General features: G+C 37.9%; 1 protein-coding gene across 2 annotated transcripts in view; it reads left to right on the top strand.

Annotated features, from left to right (window-relative positions):
- LOC311238924 (cilia- and flagella-associated protein 20) overlaps window positions 1-26,810 on the top strand; it is a 95,997-nt gene that overhangs the window by 48,564 nt on the left and 20,623 nt on the right. For both annotated transcript variants that reach the window (XM_084327123.1, XM_084327122.1), the window contains exon 5: window positions 682-792. In XM_084327123.1, coding sequence (XP_084183249.1) covers window positions 682-792 — 111 coding nt within the window. The remainder of the gene's footprint in view (window positions 1-681; window positions 793-26,810) is intronic.

Genomic DNA, 26,810 nt, shown 5'->3' with positions numbered 1-26,810 from the left:
CTCTTATCTGGGTTCATCTCTTGGCTCTGAATGGCTTTGTAGTGGTAGGAGTGGGGGTCACTTGATTGGAGGTGTGTATACAATTTGATGGCTCGCTTTTGAATTTTAATAATTAGAGGGTATTGGCCAAATTCTGCCGTGCATGCATTATTGCCAGTGTGTCTGTGAACCCTAAGTATTCTGCATGCAGTACTTCTAATGGATGTTTTTCCCATTTTGGGAAGTGTCTCTCCCTCTCTCTCTGTCTGTCTGTCTGTCTGTCTGTCTGTCTGTCTGTCTGTCTGTCTGTCTGTCTGTCTGTCTGTCTGTCTGTCTGTCTGTCTGTCTGTCTGTCTGTCTGTCTGTCTGTCTGTGTGTGTGTGTGTCTCTCTCCTTCCCTCACTCTCTCTATGTATGTATCTCTGTCTCTCCTCTCTCTCTCTCTCTGTCCTCTCTCCTCTCTCTCTCTGTCTGTGTGTGTGTGTCTCTCCCTCTCTCCCTCCCTCCCTCAGTCTGTCTGTCTGTCTGTCTGTCTCTGTGTGTGTGTCTGTCTCTGTGTGTGTGTGTGTGTGTGTGTGTGTGTGTGTCTGTCTGTGTGTGTGTCCCTCCCTCCCTCCCTCCCCCAGTCTGTCTGTCTCTGTGTGTGTCTCTGTCTCTCTCACTCTCCCCCTCCCTCACTCTCTCTATGTCTCTCTCCCACAGATCCATGCCAACTGTCGCATCAGGAGAGTGTATTTCTCAGACCGGTTGTATTCAGAGGACGAGCTTCCTGCTGAGTTCAAACTCTACCTGCCAGTTCAGAACAAAACCAAGGTGGGATACACACACACACACACACACACACACACACACACACACATATATATATACATACACACTAGGGCTGGGCGATATGGCCTCTAAATGATATCACGATATTTTTTGGCTATATATATTTTGACATTTCCTCTAAAGCACTTAAAAATGCTTGATTTAACCCTTTAGTCCGCTTTGAACGCTTTTCCGCCATCCCTGCTACACTCGGGACCACTACACTAACGTTAGCCTATAGCTCCGCCGTCCCTGCTGCACTCGGGACCAGTACACTAACGTTAGCCTATAGCTCCGCCGTCCCTGCTACACTCGGGACCACTACACTAACGTTAGCCTATAGCTCCGCCGTCCCTGCTACACTCGGGACCAGTACACTAACGTTAGCCTATAGCTCCGCCGTCCCTGCTACAGTCGGGACCAGTACACTAACGTTAGCCTATAGCTCCGCCGTCCCTGCTACACTCGGGACCAGTACACTAACGTTAGCCTATAGCTCCGCCGTCCCTGCTACACTCGGGACCAGTACACTAACGTTAGCCTATAGCTCCGCCGTCCCTGCTACACTCGGGACCAGTACACTAACGTTAGCCTATAGCTCCGCCGTCCCTGCTACACTCGGGACCAGTACACTAACGTTAGCCTATAGCTCCACCGTCCCTGCTACACTCGGGACCAGTACACTAACGTTAGCCTATAGCTCCGCCGTCCCTGCTACACTCGGGACCACTACACTAACGTTAGCCTATAGCTCCGCCGTCCCTGCTACACTCGGGACCAGTACACTAACGTTAGCCTATAGCTCCGCCGTCCCTGCTACACTCGGGACCAGTACACTAACGTTAGCCTATAGCCACACATTGACAGTGTTGTGAAGAAGGCACGACAATGCCTCTACTTCCTCAGGCGCCTAAGGAAGTTCCAAGTCAGTCAGAAGATCCTTAGGAACTTCTACTCATGTACAATAGAGAGCATCCTGACCGGCAACATCACCTCCTGGTTTGGGAATAGCACTGCACAAGACCGTAGCAGACTACAAAGAGTGACACGTTCAGCCGAACGCACAATTGGAGGGGGGCTTCCCACCCTCCAGAACATTTACAACAAGCGGTGCAAGGGGAAGGCTAAGAGAATTATTAAGGACTCGAGCCACCCGAACAACTGCCTCTTTGAACTGCTGCGGTCAGGCAAGCGATACCGGAGTCTTAAGGCGAGCACAGAAAGACTCAGAAGAAGCTTCTATCCCCAGGCCATCAGGCTGCTAAACGAACAATAATCACTATGCGGCAACCATCAAATGCACACATGCACACAGCACACACACCCACACGCACACACTCACTCAAACAAACAACACACTGCAGCACCCACTCTCCACACTTTAGATCACACAAACACACTTACACTTTATATTTATTGATGGGGGATTTGCACTACAACTCGTACACCTACTGTGAATTGTACCTAAATTGCACCTCGTCCCATTCTCCATTTCTGCCTTGCACTATATAGTATTGTATATTAGTACACTGCACAGTATTGTATATTGTATGGTAACTACGTCTATTCTGCATCGAACATTGTACATATGTCTAAACTGAACACTGTGACCTCATCTTTTTTTGCTTCTAATTTTGCTATGTTATTTTATTTCATACTTATCTTGTCTTGCACAGTCTCTGGAGCGCAACAGTAAGAAGCATTTTGTATAAAAGTATTCTGTACTTCTGTATGACAACTATTAAAGAAACTTGAAACTTGAAACTTGAAACACTGCATCAGTGCAGTCGTGAAAGCTGCTCAGCATATGCACAGCTGCACTCAGTCATCAGTGCAATCAGACCACAGACCTGCCGGCGATGACAGCGCAGAACAGAACAGAACTGCGTCTGCATTTGATCTCGTCTTGTCGATGGTGTAAAATGAATTAGGTATATTGTTAGTAAGTTAGCCATGTAATAAGCGGGATAATGTATAGCTATACTCGGTCATTGTCGCAAAATAATTGACCTTCACTACGTTTAAAACACCTCTGCGCCTCTGTGTTCTAAACTCTGTGTCGGTCAATTATTTTGCGACAATGACCTCGTAGCTATACATTATCCCTTACATATATATAAATATATTATTATTATTATTATTATTATTATTATTATTATTATTATTATTATTATTATTATTATACCCACATACACACACATACACACATACACGTACAGACACATGTACACAGATAGAAGAGTTACTTCACAGAGACACAGATAGAAGAGTTACTTCACAGAGACACAGATAGAAGAGTTACTTCATAGAGACACAGATAGAAGAGTTACTTCATAGAGACACAGATAGAAGAGTTACTTCATAGAGACACAGATAGAAGAGTTACTTCATAGAGACACAGATAGAAGAGTTACTTCATAGAGACACAGATAGAAGAGTTACTTCACAGAGACACAGATAGAAGAGTTACTTCACAGAGACACAGATAGAAGAGTTACTTCATAGAGACACAGATAGAATAGTTACTTCATAGAGACACAGATAGAAGAGTTACTTCATAGAGACACAGATAGAAGAGTTACTTCACAGAGACACAGATAGAAGAGTTACTTCACAGAGACACAGATAGAAGAGTTACTTCACAGAGACACAGATAGAAGAGTTACTTCACAGAGACACAGATAGAAGAGTTACTTCACAGAGACACAGATAGAAGAGTTACTTCATAGAGACACAGATAGAAGAGTTACTTCATAGAGACACAGATAGAAAAGTTACTTCATAGAGACACAGATAGAAGAGTTACTTCATAGAGACACAGATAGAAGAGTTACTTCACAGAGACACAGATAGAAGAGTTACTTCACAGAGACACAGATAGAAGAGTTACTTCATAGAGACACAGATAGAATAGTTACTTCATAGAGACACAGATAGAAGAGTTACTTCATAGAGACACAGATAGAAGAGTTACTTCACAGAGACACAGATAGAAGAGTTACTTCACAGATACACAGATAGAAGAGTTACTTCACAGAGACACAGATAGAAGAGTTACTTCATAGAGACACAGATAGAAGAGTTACTTCATAGAGACACAGATAGAAGAGTTACTTCACAGAGACACAGATAGAAGAGTTACTTCACAGAGACACAGATAGAAGAGTTACTTCATAGAGACACAGATAGAAGAGTTACTTCATAGAGACACAGATAGAAGAGTTACTTCATAGAGACACAGATAGAAGAGTTACTTCACAGAGACACAGATAGAAGAGTTACTTCATAGAGACACAGATAGAAGAGTTACTTCACAGAGACACAGATAGAAAAGTTACTTCATAAAGACACAGATAGAAGAGTTACTTCATAGAGACACAGATAGAAGAGTTACTTCATAGAGACACAGATAGAAGAGTTACTTCATAGAGACACAGATAGAAGAGTTACTTCACAGAGACACAGATAGAAGAGTTACTTCACAGAGACACAGATAGAAGAGTTACTTCATAGAGACAGATAGAAGAGTTACTTCATAGAGACACAGATAGAAGAGTTACTTCACAGAGACACAGATAGAAGAGTTACTTCATAGAGACACAGATAGAAGAGTTACTTCACAGAGACACAGATAGAAGGGTTACTTCATAGAGACACAGATAGAAGAGTTACTTCATAGAGACACAGACAGAAGCGTTACTTCACAGAGACACATATAGAAGAGTTACTTCATAGAGACACAGATAGAAGAGTTACTTCACAGATACACAGATAGAAGAGTTACTTCATAGAGACACAGATAGAAGAGTTACTTCATAGAGACACAGATAGAAGAGTTACTTCATAGAGACACAGATAGAAGAGTTACTTCATAGAGACACAGCTAGAAGGGTTACTTCACAGAGACACAGATAGAAGAGTTACTTCATAGAGACACAGATAGAAGAGTTACTTCATAGAGACACAGATAGAAGAGTTACTTCACAGAGACACAGATAGAAGAGTTACTTCACAGAGACACAGATAGAAGAGTTACTTCATAGAGACACAGATAGAAGAGTTACTTCATAGAGACACAGATAGAAGAGTTACTTCACAGAGACACAGATAGAAGAGTTACTTCACAGAGACACGGATAGAAGAGTTACTTCACAGAGACACAGATAGAAGAGTTACTTCACAGATACACAGATAGAAGAGTTACTTCACAGAGACACAGATAGAAGAGTTACTTCATAGAGACACAGATAGAAGAGTTACTTCATAGAGACACAGATAGAAGAGTTACTTCACAGATACACAGATAGAAGAGTTACTTCACAGAGACACAGATAGAAGAGTTACTTCACAGAGACACAGATAGAAGAGTTACTTCACAGATACACAGATAGAAGAGTTACTTCACAGAGACACAGATAGAAGAGTTACTTCATAGAGACACAGATAGAAGAGTTACTTCACAGAGACACAGATAGAAGAGTTACTTCACAGAGACACAGATAGAAGAGTTACTTCACAGATACACAGATAGAAGAGTTACTTCATAGAGACACAGATAGAAGAGTTACTTCATAGAGACACAGATAGAAGAGTTACTTCATAGAGACACAGATAGAAGAGTTACTTCATAGAGACACAGATAGAAGAGTTACTTCATAGAGACACAGATAGAAGGGTTACTTCATAGAGACACAGATAGAAGAGTTACTTCACAGAGACACAGATAGAAGAGTTACTTCATAGAGACACAGATAGAATAGTTACTTCATAGAGACACAGATAGAAGAGTTACTTCACAGATACACAGATAGAAGAGTTACTTCATAGAGACACAGATAGAAGAGTTACTTCACAGAGACACAGATAGAAGAGTTACTTCATAGAGACACAGATAGAAGAGTTACTTCACAGAGACACAGATAGAAGAGTTACTTCATAGAGACAGATAGAAGAGTTACTTCATAGAGACACAGATAGAAGAGTTACTTCACAGAGACACAGATAGAAGAGTTACTTCATAGAGACACAGATAGAAGAGTTACTTCACAGAGACACAGATAGAAGAGTTACTTCATAGAGACACAGATAGAAGAGTTACTTCATAGAGACACAGATAGAAGAGTTACTTCATAGAGACACAGATAGAAGAGTTACTTCACAGAGACACAGATAGAAGAGTTACTTCACAGAGACACAGATAGAAGAGTTACTTCATAGAGACACAGATAGAATAGTTACTTCATAGAGACACAGATAGAAGAGTTACTTCATAGAGACACAGATAGAAGAGTTACTTCACAGAGACACAGATAGAAGAGTTACTTCACAGAGACACAGATAGAAGAGTTACTTCACAGATACACAGATAGAAGAGTTACTTCACAGAGACACAGATAGAAGAGTTACTTCATAGAGACACAGATAGAAGAGTTACTTCACAGAGACACAGATAGAAGAGTTACTTCACAGAGACACAGATAGAAGAGTTACTTCACAGAGACACAGATAGAAGAGTTACTTCACAGAGACACAGATAGAAGAGTTACTTCACAGAGACACAGATAGAAGAGTTACTTCACAGAGACACAGATAGAAGAGTTACTTCATAGAGACACAGATAGAAGAGTTACTTCATAGAGACACAGATAGAAAAGTTACTTCATAGAGACACAGATAGAAGAGTTACTTCATAGAGACACAGATAGAAGAGTTACTTCACAGAGACACAGATAGAAGAGTTACTTCACAGAGACACAGATAGAAGAGTTACTTCATAGAGACACAGATAGAATAGTTACTTCATAGAGACACAGATAGAAGAGTTACTTCATAGAGACACAGATAGAAGAGTTACTTCATAGAGACACAGATAGAAGAGTTACTTCATAGAGACACAGCTAGAAGGGTTACTTCACAGAGACACAGATAGAAGAGTTACTTCATAGAGACACAGATAGAAGAGTTACTTCATAGAGACACAGATAGAAGAGTTACTTCACAGAGACACAGATAGAAGAGTTACTTCACAGAGACACAGATAGAAGAGTTACTTCATAGAGACACAGATAGAAGAGTTACTTCACAGAGACACAGATAGAAGAGTTACTTCATAGAGACACAGATAGAAGAGTTACTTCACAGAGACACGGATAGAAGAGTTACTTCACAGAGACACAGATAGAAGAGTTACTTCACAGATACACGGATAGAAGAGTTACTTCACAGAGACACAGATAGAAGAGTTACTTCATAGAGACACAGATAGAAGAGTTACTTCATAGAGACACAGATAGAAGAGTTACTTCACAGATACACAGATAGAAGAGTTACTTCACAGAGACACAGATAGAAGAGTTACTTCACAGAGACACAGATAGAAGAGTTACTTCACAGATACACAGATAGAAGAGTTACTTCACAGAGACACAGATAGAAGAGTTACTTCATAGAGACACAGATAGAAGAGTTACTTCACAGAGACACAGATAGAAGAGTTACTTCACAGAGACACAGATAGAAGAGTTACTTCACAGATACACAGATAGAAGAGTTACTTCATAGAGACACAGATAGAAGAGTTACTTCATAGAGACACAGATAGAAGAGTTACTTCATAGAGACACAGATAGAAGAGTTACTTCATAGAGACACAGATAGAAGAGTTACTTCATAGAGACACAGATAGAAGGGTTACTTCATAGAGACACAGATAGAAGAGTTACTTCACAGAGACACAGATAGAAGAGTTACTTCATAGAGACACAGATAGAATAGTTACTTCATAGAGACACAGATAGAAGAGTTACTTCACAGATACACAGATAGAAGAGTTACTTCATAGAGACACAGATAGAAGAGTTACTTCACAGAGACACAGATAGAAGAGTTACTTCATAGAGACACAGATAGAAGAGTTACTTCACAGAGACACAGATAGAAGAGTTACTTCATAGAGACAGATAGAAGAGTTACTTCATAGAGACACAGATAGAAGAGTTACTTCACAGAGACACAGATAGAAGAGTTACTTCATAGAGACACAGATAGAAGAGTTACTTCACAGAGACACAGATAGAAGAGTTACTTCATAGAGACACATATAGAAGAGTTACTTCATAGAGACACAGATAGAAGAGTTACTTCATAGAGACACAGATAGAAGAGTTACTTCACAGAGACACAGATAGAAGAGTTACTTCACAGAGACACAGATAGAAGAGTTACTTCATAGAGACACAGATAGAATAGTTACTTCATAGAGACACAGATAGAAGAGTTACTTCATAGAGACACAGATAGAAGAGTTACTTCACAGAGACACAGATAGAAGAGTTACTTCACAGAGACACAGATAGAAGAGTTACTTCACAGATACACAGATAGAAGAGTTACTTCACAGAGACACAGATAGAAGAGTTACTTCATAGAGACACAGATAGAAGAGTTACTTCATAGAGACACAGATAGAAGAGTTACTTCACAGAGACACAGATAGAAGAGTTACTTCACAGAGACACAGATAGAAGAGTTACTTCATAGAGACACAGATAGAAGAGTTACTTCATAGAGACACAGATAGAAGAGTTACTTCATAGAGACACAGATAGAAGAGTTACTTCATAGAGACACAGATAGAAGAGTTACTTCACAGAGACACAGATAGAAGAGTTACTTCATAGAGACACAGATAGAAGAGTTACTTCACAGAGACACAGATAGAAAAGTTACTTCATAAAGACACAGATAGAAGAGTTACTTCATAGAGACACAGATAGAAGAGTTACTTCATAGAGACACAGATAGAAGAGTTACTTCATAGAGACACAGATAGAAGAGTTACTTCATAGAGACACAGATAGAAGAGTTACTTCACAGAGACACAGATAGAAGAGTTACTTCATAGAGACACAGATAGAAGAGTTACTTCATAGAGACACAGATAGAAGAGTTACTTCACAGAGACACAGATAGAAGTGTTACTTCACAGAGACACAGATAGAAGAGTTACTTCACAGAGACACAGATAGAAGAGTTACTTCACAGAGACACAGATAGAAGAGTTACTTCACAGATACACAGATAGAAGAGTTACTTCACAGATACACAGATAGAAGAGTTACTTCATAGAGACACAGATAGAAGAGTTACTTCATAGAGACACAGATAGAAGAGTTACTTCACAGATACACAGATAGAAGAGTTACTTCACAGAGACACAGATAGAAGAGTTACTTCACAGAGACACAGATAGAAGAGTTACTTCACAGATACACAGATAGAAGAGTTACTTCACAGAGACACAGATAGAAGAGTTACTTCATAGAGACACAGATAGAAGAGTTACTTCACAGAGACACAGATAGAAGAGTTACTTCACAGATACACAGATAGAAGAGTTACTTCATAGAGACACAGATAGAAGAGTTACTTCATAGAGACACAGATAGAAGAGTTACTTCACAGAGACACAGATAGAAGAGTTACTTCATAGAGACACAGATAGAAGAGTTACTTCACAGATACACAGATAGAAGAGTTACTTCATAGAGACACAGATAGAAGAGTTACTTCATAGAGACACAGATAGAAGAGTTACTTCATAGAGACACAGATAGAAGGGTTACTTCATAGAGACACAGATAGAAGGGTTACTTCACAGATACACAGATAGAAGAGTTACTTCACAGAGACACAGATAGAAGAGTTACTTCACAGAGACACAGATAGAAGAGTTACTTCATAGAGACACAGATAGAAGAGTTACTTCATAGAGACACAGATAGAAGAGTTACTTCATAGAGACACAGATAGAAGAGTTACTTCACAGAGACACAGATAGAAGAGTTACTTCACAGAGACACAGATAGAAGAGTTACTTCATAGAGACACAGATAGAAGAGTTACTTCATAGAGACACAGATAGAAGAGTTACTTCACAGAGACACAGATAGAAGAGTTACTTCACAGAGACAGATAGAAGAGTTACTTCATAGAGACAGATAGAAGAGTTACTTCATAGAGACACAGATAGAAGAGTTACTTCACAGAGACACAGATAGAAGAGTTACTTCACAGAGACAGATAGAAGAGTTACTTCATAGAGACAGATAGAAGAGTTACTTCATAGATACACAGATAGAAGAGTTACTTCACAGATACACAGATAGAAGAGTTACTTCATAGAGACACAGATAGAAGAGTTACTTCATAGAGACACAGATAGAAGAGTTACTTCATAGAGACACAGATAGAAGAGTTACTTCACAGAGACACAGATATAAGAGTTACTTCACAGAGACACAGATAGAAGAGTTACTTCATAGAGACACAGATAGAAGAGTTACTTCACAGAGACACAGATAGAAGAGTTACTTCACAGAGACACATATAGAAGAGTTACTTCATAGAGACACAGATAGAAGAGTTACTTCATAGAGACACAGATAGAATAGTTACTTCACAGAGACACAGATAGAAGAGTTACTTCATAGAGACACAGATAGAAGGGTTACTTCATAGAGACACAGATAGAAGAGTTACTTCACAGAGACACAGATAGAAGAGTTACTTCATAGAGACAGATAGAAGAGTTACTTCATAGATACACAGATAGAAGAGTTACTTCACATATACACAGATAGAAGAGTTACTTCACAGAGACACAGATAGAAGAGTTACTTCATAGAGACACAGATAGAAGAGTTACTTCATAGAGACACAGATAGAAGAGTTACTTCATAGAGACACAGATAGAAGAGTTACTTCACAGAGACACAGATAGAAGAGTTACTTCATAGAGACACAGAAGAGTTACTTCATAGAGACACAGATAGAAGAGTTACTTCACAGAGACACAGATAGAAGAGTTACTTCATAGAGACACAGATAGAAGAGTTACTTCATAGAGACAGAGATAGAATAGTTACTTCACAGAGACACAGATAGAAGAGTTACTTCATAGAGACACAGATAGAAGAGTTACTTCATAGAGACACAGATAGAATAGTTACTTCATAGAGACACAGATAGAAGAGTTACTTCACAGAGACACAGATAGAAGAGTTACTTCATAGAGACACAGATAGAAGAGTTACTTCATAGAGACACAGATAGAAGAGTTACTTCATAGAGACACAGATAGAAGAGTTACTTCATAGAGACACAGATAGAAGAGTTACTTCACAGAGACACAGATAGAAGAGTTACTTCATAGAGACACAGATAGAAGAGTTACTTCATAGAGACACAGATAGAAGAGTTACTTCACAGAGACACAGATAGAAGAGTTACTTCATAGAGACACAGATAGAAGAGTTACTTCATAGAGACACAGATAGAATAGTTACTTCACAGAGACACAGATAGAAGAGTTACTTCATAGAGACACAGATAGAAGAGTTACTTCATAGAGACACAGATAGAATAGTTACTTCATAGAGACACAGATAGAAGAGTTACTTCACAGAGACACAGATAGAAGAGTTACTTCATAGAGACACAGATATAAGAGTTACTTCATAGAGACACAGATAGAAGAGTTACTTCATAGAGACACAGATAGAAGAGTTACTTCATAGAGACACAGATAGAAGAGTTACTTCACAGATACACAGATAGAAGAGTTACTTCATAGAGACACAGATAGAAGAGTTACTTCATAGAGACACAGATAGAAGAGTTACTTCATAGAGACACAGATAGAAGAGTTACTTCATAGAGACACAGATAGAAGAGTTACTTCATAGAGACACAGATAGAAGAGTTACTTCATAGAGACACAGATAGAAGAGTTACTTCAGAGACACAGATAGAAGAGTTACTTCATAGAGACACAGATAGAAGAGTTACTTCATAGAGACACAGATAGAAGAGTTACTTCACAGAGACACAGATAGAAGAGTTACTTCATAGAGACACAGATAGAAGAGTTACTTCACAGATACACAGATAGAAGGGTTACTTCACAGAGACACAGATAGAAGAGTTACTTCACAGAGACACAGATAGAAGGGTTACTTCACAGAGACACAGATAGAAGAGTTACTTCACAGAGACACAGATAGAAGAGTTACGTCACAGATACACAGATAGAAGAGTTACTTCATAGAGACACAGATAGAATAGTTACTTCATAGAGACACAGATAGAAGAGTTACTTCACAGAGACACAGATAGAAGAGTTACTTCATAGAGACACAGATAGAAGAGTTACTTCATAGAGACACAGATAGAAGAGTTACTTCACAGAGACACAGATAGAAGAGTTACTTCATAGAGACACAGATAGAAGAGTTACTTCACAGATACACAGATAGAAGAGTTACTTCACAGAGACACAGATAGAAGAGTTACTTCACAGAGACACAGATAGAAGAGTTACTTCACAGATACACAGATAGAAGAGTTACTTCACAGAGACACAGATAGAAGAGTTACTTCATAGAGACACAGATAGAAGAGTTACTTCACAGAGACACAGATAGAAGAGTTACTTCATAGAGACACAGATAGAAGAGTTACTTCACAGATACACAGATAGAAGAGTTACTTCATAGAGACACAGATAGAAGAGTTACTTCATAGAGACACAGATAGAAGAGTTACTTCACAGAGACACAGATAGAAGAGTTACTTCATAGAGACACAGATAGAAGAGTTACTTCATAGAGACACAGATAGAAGAGTTACTTCACAGAGACACAGATAGAAGAGTTACTTCATAGAGACACAGATAGAAGAGTTACTTCACAGATACACAGATAGAAGAGTTACTTCATAGAGACACAGATAGAAGAGTTACTTCATAGAGACACAGATAGAAGAGTTACTTCATAGAGACACAGATAGAAGGGTTACTTCATAGAGACACAGATAGAAGGGTTACTTCACAGATACACAGATAGAAGAGTTACTTCACAGAGACACAGATAGAAGAGTTACTTCACAGAGACACAGATAGAAGAGTTACTTCATAGAGACACAGATAGAAGAGTTACTTCATAGAGACACAGATAGAAGAGTTACTTCATAGAGACACAGATAGAAGAGTTACTTCACAGAGACACAGATAGAAGAGTTACTTCACAGAGACACAGATAGAAGAGTTACTTCATAGAGACACAGATAGAAGAGTTACTTCATAGAGACACAGATAGAAGAGTTACTTCACAGAGACACAGATAGAAGAGTTACTTCACAGAGACAGATAGAAGAGTTACTTCATAGAGACAGATAGAAGAGTTACTTCATAGAGACACAGATAGAAGAGTTACTTCACAGAGACACAGATAGAAGAGTTACTTCACAGAGACAGATAGAAGAGTTACTTCATAGAGACAGATAGAAGAGTTACTTCATAGATACACAGATAGAAGAGTTACTTCACAGATACACAGATAGAAGAGTTACTTCATAGAGACACAGATAGAAGAGTTACTTCATAGAGACACAGATAGAAGAGTTACTTCATAGAGACACAGATAGAAGAGTTACTTCACAGAGACACAGATATAAGAGTTACTTCACAGAGACACAGATAGAAGAGTTACTTCATAGAGACACAGATAGAAGAGTTACTTCACAGAGACACAGATAGAAGAGTTACTTCACAGAGACACATATAGAAGAGTTACTTCATAGAGACACAGATAGAAGAGTTACTTCATAGAGACACAGATAGAAGAGTTACTTCACAGAGACACAGATAGAAGAGTTACTTCATAGAGACACAGATAGAAGGGTTACTTCATAGAGACACAGATAGAAGAGTTACTTCACAGAGACACAGATAGAAGAGTTACTTCATAGAGACAGATAGAAGAGTTACTTCATAGATACACAGATAGAAGAGTTACTTCACATATACACAGATAGAAGAGTTACTTCACAGAGACACAGATAGAAGAGTTACTTCATAGAGACACAGATAGAAGAGTTACTTCATAGAGACACAGATAGAAGAGTTACTTCATAGAGACACAGATAGAAGAGTTACTTCACAGAGACACAGATAGAAGAGTTACTTCATAGAGACACAGAAGAGTTACTTCATAGAGACACAGATAGAAGAGTTACTTCACAGAGACACAGATAGAAGAGTTACTTCATAGAGACACAGATAGAAGAGTTACTTCATAGAGACAGAGATAGAATAGTTACTTCACAGAGACACAGATAGAAGAGTTACTTCATAGAGACACAGATAGAAGAGTTACTTCATAGAGACACAGATAGAATAGTTACTTCATAGAGACACAGATAGAAGAGTTACTTCACAGAGACACAGATAGAAGAGTTACTTCATAGAGACACAGATAGAAGAGTTACTTCATAGAGACACAGATAGAAGAGTTACTTCATAGAGACACAGATAGAAGAGTTACTTCATAGAGACACAGATAGAAGAGTTACTTCACAGAGACACAGATAGAAGAGTTACTTCATAGAGACACAGATAGAAGAGTTACTTCACAGAGACACAGATAGAAGAGTTACTTCATAGAGACACAGATAGAAGAGTTACTTCATAGAGACACAGATAGAAGAGTTACTTCACAGAGACACAGATAGAAGAGTTACTTCATAGAGACACAGATAGAAGAGTTACTTCATAGAGACACAGATAGAAAAGTTACTTCATAGAGACACAGATAGAAGAGTTACTTCATAGAGACACAGATAGAAGAGTTACTTCACAGAGACACAGATAGAAGAGTTACTTCACAGAGACACAGATAGAAGAGTTACTTCATAGAGACACAGATAGAATAGTTACTTCATAGAGACACAGATAGAAGAGTTACTTCATAGAGACACAGATAGAAGAGTTACTTCATAGAGACACAGATAGAAGAGTTACTTCATAGAGACACAGCTAGAAGGGTTACTTCACAGAGACACAGATAGAAGAGTTACTTCATAGAGACACAGATAGAAGAGTTACTTCATAGAGACACAGATAGAAGAGTTACTTCACAGAGACACAGATAGAAGAGTTACTTCACAGAGACACAGATAGAAGAGTTACTTCATAGAGACACAGATAGAAGAGTTACTTCATAGAGACACAGATAGAAGAGTTACTTCACAGAGACACAGATAGAAGAGTTACTTCACAGAGACACGGATAGAAGAGTTACTTCACAGAGACACAGATAGAAGAGTTACTTCACAGATACACAGATAGAAGAGTTACTTCACAGAGACACAGATAGAAGAGTTACTTCATAGAGACACAGATAGAAGAGTTACTTCATAGAGACACAGATAGAAGAGTTACTTCACAGATACACAGATAGAAGAGTTACTTCACAGAGACACAGATAGAAGAGTTACTTCACAGAGACACAGATAGAAGAGTTACTTCACAGATACACAGATAGAAGAGTTACTTCACAGAGACACAGATAGAAGAGTTACTTCATAGAGACACAGATAGAAGAGTTACTTCACAGAGACACAGATAGAAGAGTTACTTCACAGAGACACAGATAGAAGAGTTACTTCACAGATACACAGATAGAAGAGTTACTTCATAGAGACACAGATAGAAGAGTTACTTCATAGAGACACAGATAGAAGAGTTACTTCATAGAGACACAGATAGAAGAGTTACTTCATAGAGACACAGATAGAAGAGTTACTTCATAGAGACACAGATAGAAGGGTTACTTCATAGAGACACAGATAGAAGAGTTACTTCACAGAGACACAGATAGAAGAGTTACTTCATAGAGACACAGATAGAATAGTTACTTCATAGAGACACAGATAGAAGAGTTACTTCACAGATACACAGATAGAAGAGTTACTTCATAGAGACACAGATAGAAGAGTTACTTCACAGAGACACAGATAGAAGAGTTACTTCATAGAGACACAGATAGAAGAGTTACTTCACAGAGACACAGATAGAAGAGTTACTTCATAGAGACAGATAGAAGAGTTACTTCATAGAGACACAGATAGAAGAGTTACTTCACAGAGACACAGATAGAAGAGTTACTTCATAGAGACACAGATAGAAGAGTTACTTCACAGAGACACAGATAGAAGAGTTACTTCATAGAGACACATATAGAAGAGTTACTTCATAGAGACACAGATAGAAGAGTTACTTCATAGAGACACAGATAGAAGAGTTACTTCACAGAGACACAGATAGAAGAGTTACTTCACAGAGACACAGATAGAAGAGTTACTTCATAGAGACACAGATAGAATAGTTACTTCATAGAGACACAGATAGAAGAGTTACTTCATAGAGACACAGATAGAAGAGTTACTTCACAGAGACACAGATAGAAGAGTTACTTCACAGAGACACAGATAGAAGAGTTACTTCACAGATACACAGATAGAAGAGTTACTTCACAGAGACACAGATAGAAGAGTTACTTCATAGAGACACAGATAGAAGAGTTACTTCATAGAGACACAGATAGAAGAGTTACTTCACAGAGACACAGATAGAAGAGTTACTTCACAGAGACACAGATAGAAGAGTTACTTCATAGAGACACAGATAGAAGAGTTACTTCATAGAGACACAGATAGAAGAGTTACTTCATAGAGACACAGATAGAAGAGTTACTTCATAGAGACACAGATAGAAGAGTTACTTCACAGAGACACAGATAGAAGAGTTACTTCATAGAGACACAGATAGAAGAGTTACTTCACAGAGACACAGATAGAAAAGTTACTTCATAAAGACACAGATAGAAGAGTTACTTCATAGAGACACAGATAGAAGAGTTACTTCATAGAGACACAGATAGAAGAGTTACTTCATAGAGACACAGATAGAAGAGTTACTTCATAGAGACACAGATAGAAGAGTTACTTCACAGAGACACAGATAGAAGAGTTACTTCATAGAGACACAGATAGAAGAGTTACTTCATAGAGACACAGATAGAAGAGTTACTTCACAGAGACACAGATAGAAGTGTTACTTCACAGAGACACAGATAGAAGAGTTACTTCACAGAGACACAGATAGAAGAGTTACTTCACAGAGACACAGATAGAAGAGTTACTTCACAGATACACAGATAGAAGAGTTACTTCACAGATACACAGATAGAAGAGTTACTTCATAGAGACACAGATAGAAGAGTTACTTCATAGAGACACAGATAGAAGAGTTACTTCACAGATACACAGATAGAAGAGTTACTTCACAGAGACACAGATAGAAGAGTTACTTCACAGAGACACAGATAGAAGAGTTACTTCACAGATACACAGATAGAAGAGTTACTTCACAGAGACACAGATAGAAGAGTTACTTCATAGAGACACAGATAGAAGAGTTACTTCACAGAGACACAGATAGAAGAGTTACTTCACAGATACACAGATAGAAGAGTTACTTCATAGAGACACAGATAGAAGAGTTACTTCATAGAGACACAGATAGAAGAGTTACTTCACAGAGACACAGATAGAAGAGTTACTTCATAGAGACACAGATAGAAGAGTTACTTCACAGATACACAGATAGAAGAGTTACTTCATAGAGACACAGATAGAAGAGTTACTTCATAGAGACACAGATAGAAGAGTTACTTCATAGAGACACAGATAGAAGGGTTACTTCATAGAGACACAGATAGAAGGGTTACTTCACAGATACACAGATAGAAGAGTTACTTCACAGAGACACAGATAGAAGAGTTACTTCACAGAGACACAGATAGAAGAGTTACTTCATAGAGACACAGATAGAAGAGTTACTTCATAGAGACACAGATAGAAGAGTTACTTCATAGAGACACAGATAGAAGAGTTACTTCACAGAGACACAGATAGAAGAGTTACTTCACAGAGACACAGATAGAAGAGTTACTTCATAGAGACACAGATAGAAGAGTTACTTCATAGAGACACAGATAGAAGAGTTACTTCACAGAGACACAGATAGAAGAGTTACTTCACAGAGACAGATAGAAGAGTTACTTCATAGAGACAGATAGAAGAGTTACTTCATAGAGACACAGATAGAAGAGTTACTTCACAGAGACACAGATAGAAGAGTTACTTCACAGAGACAGATAGAAGAGTTACTTCATAGAGACAGATAGAAGAGTTACTTCATAGATACACAGATAGAAGAGTTACTTCACAGATACACAGATAGAAGAGTTACTTCATAGAGACACAGATAGAAGAGTTACTTCATAGAGACACAGATAGAAGAGTTACTTCATAGAGACACAGATAGAAGAGTTACTTCACAGAGACACAGATATAAGAGTTACTTCACAGAGACACAGATAGAAGAGTTACTTCATAGAGACACAGATAGAAGAGTTACTTCACAGAGACACAGATAGAAGAGTTACTTCACAGAGACACATATAGAAGAGTTACTTCATAGAGACACAGATAGAAGAGTTACTTCATAGAGACACAGATAGAATAGTTACTTCACAGAGACACAGATAGAAGAGTTACTTCATAGAGACACAGATAGAAGGGTTACTTCATAGAGACACAGATAGAAGAGTTACTTCACAGAGACACAGATAGAAGAGTTACTTCATAGAGACAGATAGAAGAGTTACTTCATAGATACACAGATAGAAGAGTTACTTCACATATACACAGATAGAAGAGTTACTTCACAGAGACACAGATAGAAGAGTTACTTCATAGAGACACAGATAGAAGAGTTACTTCATAGAGACACAGATAGAAGAGTTACTTCATAGAGACACAGATAGAAGAGTTACTTCACAGAGACACAGATAGAAGAGTTACTTCATAGAGACACAGAAGAGTTACTTCATAGAGACACAGATAGAAGAGTTACTTCACAGAGACACAGATAGAAGAGTTACTTCATAGAGACACAGATAGAAGAGTTACTTCATAGAGACAGAGATAGAATAGTTACTTCACAGAGACACAGATAGAAGAGTTACTTCATAGAGACACAGATAGAAGAGTTACTTCATAGAGACACAGATAGAATAGTTACTTCATAGAGACACAGATAGAAGAGTTACTTCACAGAGACACAGATAGAAGAGTTACTTCATAGAGACACAGATAGAAGAGTTACTTCATAGAGACACAGATAGAAGAGTTACTTCATAGAGACACAGATAGAAGAGTTACTTCATAGAGACACAGATAGAAGAGTTACTTCACAGAGACACAGATAGAAGAGTTACTTCATAGAGACACAGATAGAAGAGTTACTTCATAGAGACACAGATAGAAGAGTTACTTCACAGAGACACAGATAGAAGAGTTACTTCATAGAGACACAGATAGAAGAGTTACTTCATAGAGACACAGATAGAATAGTTACTTCACAGAGACACAGATAGAAGAGTTACTTCATAGAGACACAGATAGAAGAGTTACTTCATAGAGACACAGATAGAATAGTTACTTCATAGAGACACAGATAGAAGAGTTACTTCACAGAGACACAGATAGAAGAGTTACTTCATAGAGACACAGATATAAGAGTTACTTCATAGAGACACAGATAGAAGAGTTACTTCATAGAGACACAGATAGAAGAGTTGCTTCATAGAGACACAGATAGAAGAGTTACTTCACAGATACACAGATAGAAGAGTTACTTCATAGAGACACAGATAGAAGAGTTACTTCATAGAGACACAGATAGAAGAGTTACTTCATAGAGACACAGATAGAAGAGTTACTTCATAGAGACACAGATAGAAGAGTTACTTCATAGAGACACAGATAGAAGAGTTACTTCATAGAGACACAGATAGAAGAGTTACTTCAGAGACACAGATAGAAGAGTTACTTCATAGAGACACAGATAGAAGAGTTACTTCATAGAGACACAGATAGAAGAGTTACTTCACAGAGACACAGATAGAAGAGTTACTTCATAGAGACACAGATAGAAGAGTTACTTCACAGATACACAGATAGAAGGGTTACTTCACAGAGACACAGATAGAAGAGTTACTTCACAGAGACACAGATAGAAGGGTTACTTCACAGAGACACAGATAGAAGAGTTACTTCACAGAGACACAGATAGAAGAGTTACGTCACAGATACACAGATAGAAGAGTTACTTCATAGAGACACAGATAGAATAGTTACTTCATAGAGACACAGATAGAAGAGTTACTTCACAGAGACACAGATAGAAGAGTTACTTCATAGAGACACAGATAGAAGAGTTACTTCATAGAGACACAGATAGAAGAGTTACTTCACAGAGACACAGATAGAAGAGTTACTTCATAGAGACACAGATAGAAGAGTTACTTCACAGATACACAGATAGAAGAGTTACTTCACAGAGACACAGATAGAAGAGTTACTTCACAGAGACACAGATAGAAGAGTTACTTCACAGATACACAGATAGAAGAGTTACTTCACAGAGACACAGATAGAAGAGTTACTTCATAGAGACACAGATAGAAGAGTTACTTCACAGAGACACAGATAGAAGAGTTACTTCATAGAGACACAGATAGAAGAGTTACTTCACAGATACACAGATAGAAGAGTTACTTCATAGAGACACAGATAGAAGAGTTACTTCATAGAGACACAGATAGAAGAGTTACTTCACAGAGACACAGATAGAAGAGTTACTTCATAGAGACACAGATAGAAGAGTTACTTCATAGAGACACAGATAGAAGAGTTACTTCACAGAGACACAGATAGAAGAGTTACTTCATAGAGACACAGATAGAAGAGTTACTTCACAGATACACAGATAGAAGAGTTACTTCATAGAGACACAGATAGAAGAGTTACTTCATAGAGACACAGATAGAAGAGTTACTTCATAGAGACACAGATAGAAGGGTTACTTCATAGAGACACAGATAGAAGGGTTACTTCACAGATACACAGATAGAAGAGTTACTTCACAGAGACACAGATAGAAGAGTTACTTCACAGAGACACAGATAGAAGAGTTACTTCATAGAGACACAGATAGAAGAGTTACTTCATAGAGACACAGATAGAAGAGTTACTTCATAGAGACACAGATAGAAGAGTTACTTCACAGAGACACAGATAGAAGAGTTACTTCACAGAGACACAGATAGAAGAGTTACTTCATAGAGACACAGATAGAAGAGTTACTTCATAGAGACACAGATAGAAGAGTTACTTCACAGAGACACAGATAGAAGAGTTACTTCACAGAGACAGATAGAAGAGTTACTTCATAGAGACAGATAGAAGAGTTACTTCATAGAGACACAGATAGAAGAGTTACTTCACAGAGACACAGATAGAAGAGTTACTTCACAGAGACAGATAGAAGAGTTACTTCATAGAGACAGATAGAAGAGTTACTTCATAGATACACAGATAGAAGAGTTACTTCACAGATACACAGATAGAAGAGTTACTTCATAGAGACACAGATAGAAGAGTTACTTCATAGAGACACAGATAGAAGAGTTACTTCATAGAGACACAGATAGAAGAGTTACTTCACAGAGACACAGATATAAGAGTTACTTCACAGAGACACAGATAGAAGAGTTACTTCATAGAGACACAGATAGAAGAGTTACTTCACAGAGACACAGATAGAAGAGTTACTTCACAGAGACACATATAGAAGAGTTACTTCATAGAGACACAGATAGAAGAGTTACTTCATAGAGACACAGATAGAATAGTTACTTCACAGAGACACAGATAGAAGAGTTACTTCATAGAGACACAGATAGAAGGGTTACTTCATAGAGACACAGATAGAAGAGTTACTTCACAGAGACACAGATAGAAGAGTTACTTCATAGAGACAGATAGAAGAGTTACTTCATAGATACACAGATAGAAGAGTTACTTCACATATACACAGATAGAAGAGTTACTTCACAGAGACACAGATAGAAGAGTTACTTCATAGAGACACAGATAGAAGAGTTACTTCATAGAGACACAGATAGAAGAGTTACTTCATAGAGACACAGATAGAAGAGTTACTTCACAGAGACACAGATAGAAGAGTTACTTCATAGAGACACAGAAGAGTTACTTCATAGAGACACAGATAGAAGAGTTACTTCACAGAGACACAGATAGAAGAGTTACTTCATAGAGACACAGATAGAAGAGTTACTTCATAGAGACAGAGATAGAATAGTTACTTCACAGAGACACAGATAGAAGAGTTACTTCATAGAGACACAGATAGAAGAGTTACTTCATAGAGACACAGATAGAATAGTTACTTCATAGAGACACAGATAGAAGAGTTACTTCACAGAGACACAGATAGAAGAGTTACTTCATAGAGACACAGATAGAAGAGTTACTTCATAGAGACACAGATAGAAGAGTTACTTCATAGAGACACAGATAGAAGAGTTACTTCATAGAGACACAGATAGAAGAGTTACTTCACAGAGACACAGATAGAAGAGTTACTTCATAGAGACACAGATAGAAGAGTTACTTCATAGAGACACAGATAGAAGAGTTACTTCACAGAGACACAGATAGAAGAGTTACTTCATAGAGACACAGATAGAAGAGTTACTTCATAGAGACACAGATAGAATAGTTACTTCACAGAGACACAGATAGAAGAGTTACTTCATAGAGACACAGATAGAAGAGTTACTTCATAGAGACACAGATAGAATAGTTACTTCATAGAGACACAGATAGAAGAGTTACTTCACAGAGACACAGATAGAAGAGTTACTTCATAGAGACACAGATAGAAGAGTTACTTCATAGAGACACAGATAGAAGAGTTACTTCATAGAGACACAGATAGAAGAGTTACTTCATAGAGACACAGATAGAAGAGTTACTTCATAGAGACACAGATAGAAGAGTTACTTCATAGAGACACAGATAGAAGAGTTACTTCATAGAGACACAGATAGAAGAGTTACTTCACAGAGACACAGATAGAAGAGTTACTTCACAGAGACACAGATAGAAGAGTTACTTCATAGAGACACAGATAGAAGAGTTACTTCATAGAGACACAGATAGAAGAGTTACTTCACAGAGACACAGATAGAAGAGTTACTTCACAGAGACAGATAGAAGAGTTACTTCATAGAGACAGATAGAAGAGTTACTTAATAGAGACACAGATAGAAGAGTTACTTCACAGAGACACAGATAGAAGAGTTACTTCACAGAGACAGATAGAAGAGTTACTTCATAGAGACAGATAGAAGAGTTACTTCATAGATACACAGATAGAAGAGTTACTTCACAGATACACAGATAGAAGAGTTACTTCATAGAGACACAGATAGAAGAGTTACTTCATAGAGACACAGATAGAAGAGTTACTTCATAGAGACACAGATAGAAGAGTTACTTCACAGAGACACAGATATAAGAGTTACTTCACAGAGACACAGATAGAAGAGTTACTTCATAGAGACACAGATAGAAGAGTTACTTCACAGAGACACAGATAGAAGAGTTACTTCACAGAGACACATATAGAAGAGTTACTTCATAGAGACACAGATAGAAGAGTTACTTCATAGAGACACAGATAGAATAGTTACTTCACAGAGACACAGATAGAAGAGTTACTTCATAGAGACACAGATAGAAGGGTTACTTCATAGAGACACAGATAGAAGAGTTACTTCACAGAGACACAGATAGAAGAGTTACTTCATAGAGACAGATAGAAGAGTTACTTCATAGATACACAGATAGAAGAGTTACTTCACATATACACAGATAGAAGAGTTACTTCACAGAGACACAGATAGAAGAGTTACTTCATAGAGACACAGATAGAAGAGTTACTTCATAGAGACACAGATAGAAGAGTTACTTCATAGAGACACAGATAGAAGAGTTACTTCATAGAGACACAGATAGAAGAGTTACTTCATAGAGACACAGATAGAAGAGTTACTTCACAGAGACACAGATAGAAGAGTTACTTCATAGAGACACAGAAGAGTTACTTCATAGAGACACAGATAGAAGAGTTACTTCACAGAGACACAGATAGAAGAGTTACTTCATAGAGACACAGATAGAAGAGTTACTTCATAGAGACAGAGATAGAATAGTTACTTCACAGAGACACAGATAGAAGAGTTACTTCATAGAGACACAGATAGAAGAGTTACTTCATAGAGACACAGATAGAATAGTTACTTCATAGAGACACAGATAGAAGAGTTACTTCACAGAGACACAGATAGAAGAGTTACTTCATAGAGACACAGATAGAAGAGTTACTTCATAGAGACACAGATAGAAGAGTTACTTCATAGAGACACAGATAGAAGAGTTACTTCATAGAGACACAGATAGAAGAGTTACTTCACAGAGACACAGATAGAAGAGTTACTTCATAGAGACACAGATAGAAGAGTTACTTCATAGAGACACAGATAGAAGAGTTACTTCACAGAGACACAGATAGAAGAGTTACTTCATAGAGACACAGATAGAAGAGTTACTTCATAGAGACACAGATAGAATAGTTACTTCACAGAGACACAGATAGAAGAGTTACTTCATAGAGACACAGATAGAAGAGTTACTTCATAGAGACACAGATAGAATAGTTACTTCATAGAGACACAGATAGAAGAGTTACTTCACAGAGACACAGATAGAAGAGTTACTTCATAGAGACACAGATATAAGAGTTACTTCATAGAGACACAGATAGAAGAGTTACTTCATAGAGACACAGATAGAAGAGTTGCTTCATAGAGACACAGATAGAAGAGTTACTTCACAGATACACAGATAGAAGAGTTACTTCATAGAGACACAGATAGAAGAGTTACTTCATAGAGACACAGATAGAAGAGTTACTTCATAGAGACACAGATAGAAGAGTTACTTCATAGAGACACAGATAGAAGAGTTACTTCATAGAGACACAGATAGAAGAGTTACTTCATAGAGACACAGATAGAAGAGTTACTTCAGAGACACAGATAGAAGAGTTACTTCATAGAGACACAGATAGAAGAGTTACTTCATAGAGACACAGATAGAAGAGTTACTTCACAGAGACACAGATAGAAGAGTTACTTCATAGAGACACAGATAGAAGAGTTACTTCACAGATACACAGATAGAAGGGTTACTTCACAGAGACACAGATAGAAGAGTTACTTCACAGAGACACAGATAGAAGGGTTACTTCACAGAGACACAGATAGAAGAGTTACTTCACAGAGACACAGATAGAAGAGTTACGTCACAGATACACAGATAGAAGAGTTACTTCATAGAGACACAGATAGAATAGTTACTTCATAGAGACACAGATAGAAGAGTTACTTCACAGAGACACAGATAGAAGAGTTACTTCATAGAGACACAGATAGAAGAGTTACTTCATAGAGACACAGATAGAAGAGTTACTTCACAGAGACACAGATAGAAGAGTTACTTCATAGAGACACAGATAGAAGAGTTACTTCACAGATACACAGATAGAAGAGTTACTTCACAGAGACACAGATAGAAGAGTTACTTCACAGAGACACAGATAGAAGAGTTACTTCACAGATACACAGATAGAAGAGTTACTTCACAGAGACACAGATAGAAGAGTTACTTCATAGAGACACAGATAGAAGAGTTACTTCACAGAGACACAGATAGAAGAGTTACTTCATAGAGACACAGATAGAAGAGTTACTTCACAGATACACAGATAGAAGAGTTACTTCATAGAGACACAGATAGAAGAGTTACTTCATAGAGACACAGATAGAAGAGTTACTTCACAGAGACACAGATAGAAGAGTTACTTCATAGAGACACAGATAGAAGAGTTACTTCATAGAGACACAGATAGAAGAGTTACTTCACAGAGACACAGATAGAAGAGTTACTTCATAGAGACACAGATAGAAGAGTTACTTCACAGATACACAGATAGAAGAGTTACTTCATAGAGACACAGATAGAAGAGTTACTTCATAGAGACACAGATAGAAGAGTTACTTCATAGAGACACAGATAGAAGGGTTACTTCATAGAGACACAGATAGAAGGGTTACTTCACAGATACACAGATAGAAGAGTTACTTCACAGAGACACAGATAGAAGAGTTACTTCACAGAGACACAGATAGAAGAGTTACTTCATAGAGACACAGATAGAAGAGTTACTTCATAGAGACACAGATAGAAGAGTTACTTCATAGAGACACAGATAGAAGAGTTACTTCACAGAGACACAGATAGAAGAGTTACTTCACAGAGACACAGATAGAAGAGTTACTTCATAGAGACACAGATAGAAGAGTTACTTCATAGAGACACAGATAGAAGAGTTACTTCACAGAGACACAGATAGAAGAGTTACTTCACAGAGACAGATAGAAGAGTTACTTCATAGAGACAGATAGAAGAGTTACTTCATAGAGACACAGATAGAAGAGTTACTTCACAGAGACACAGATAGAAGAGTTACTTCACAGAGACAGATAGAAGAGTTACTTCATAGAGACAGATAGAAGAGTTACTTCATAGATACACAGATAGAAGAGTTACTTCACAGATACACAGATAGAAGAGTTACTTCATAGAGACACAGATAGAAGAGTTACTTCATAGAGACACAGATAGAAGAGTTACTTCATAGAGACACAGATAGAAGAGTTACTTCACAGAGACACAGATATAAGAGTTACTTCACAGAGACACAGATAGAAGAGTTACTTCATAGAGACACAGATAGAAGAGTTACTTCACAGAGACACAGATAGAAGAGTTACTTCACAGAGACACATATAGAAGAGTTACTTCATAGAGACACAGATAGAAGAGTTACTTCATAGAGACACAGATAGAATAGTTACTTCACAGAGACACAGATAGAAGAGTTACTTCATAGAGACACAGATAGAAGGGTTACTTCATAGAGACACAGATAGAAGAGTTACTTCACAGAGACACAGATAGAAGAGTTACTTCATAGAGACAGATAGAAGAGTTACTTCATAGATACACAGATAGAAGAGTTACTTCACATATACACAGATAGAAGAGTTACTTCACAGAGACAC

The sequence above is a fragment of the Notolepis coatsorum genome, assembly GCF_963971535.1.
Source record: "Notolepis coatsorum genome assembly, chromosome: 13".
Lineage (NCBI taxonomy): Eukaryota > Metazoa > Chordata > Actinopteri > Aulopiformes > Paralepididae > Notolepis > Notolepis coatsorum.
This window is presented reverse-complemented; position numbering and strand designations above follow the sequence as displayed.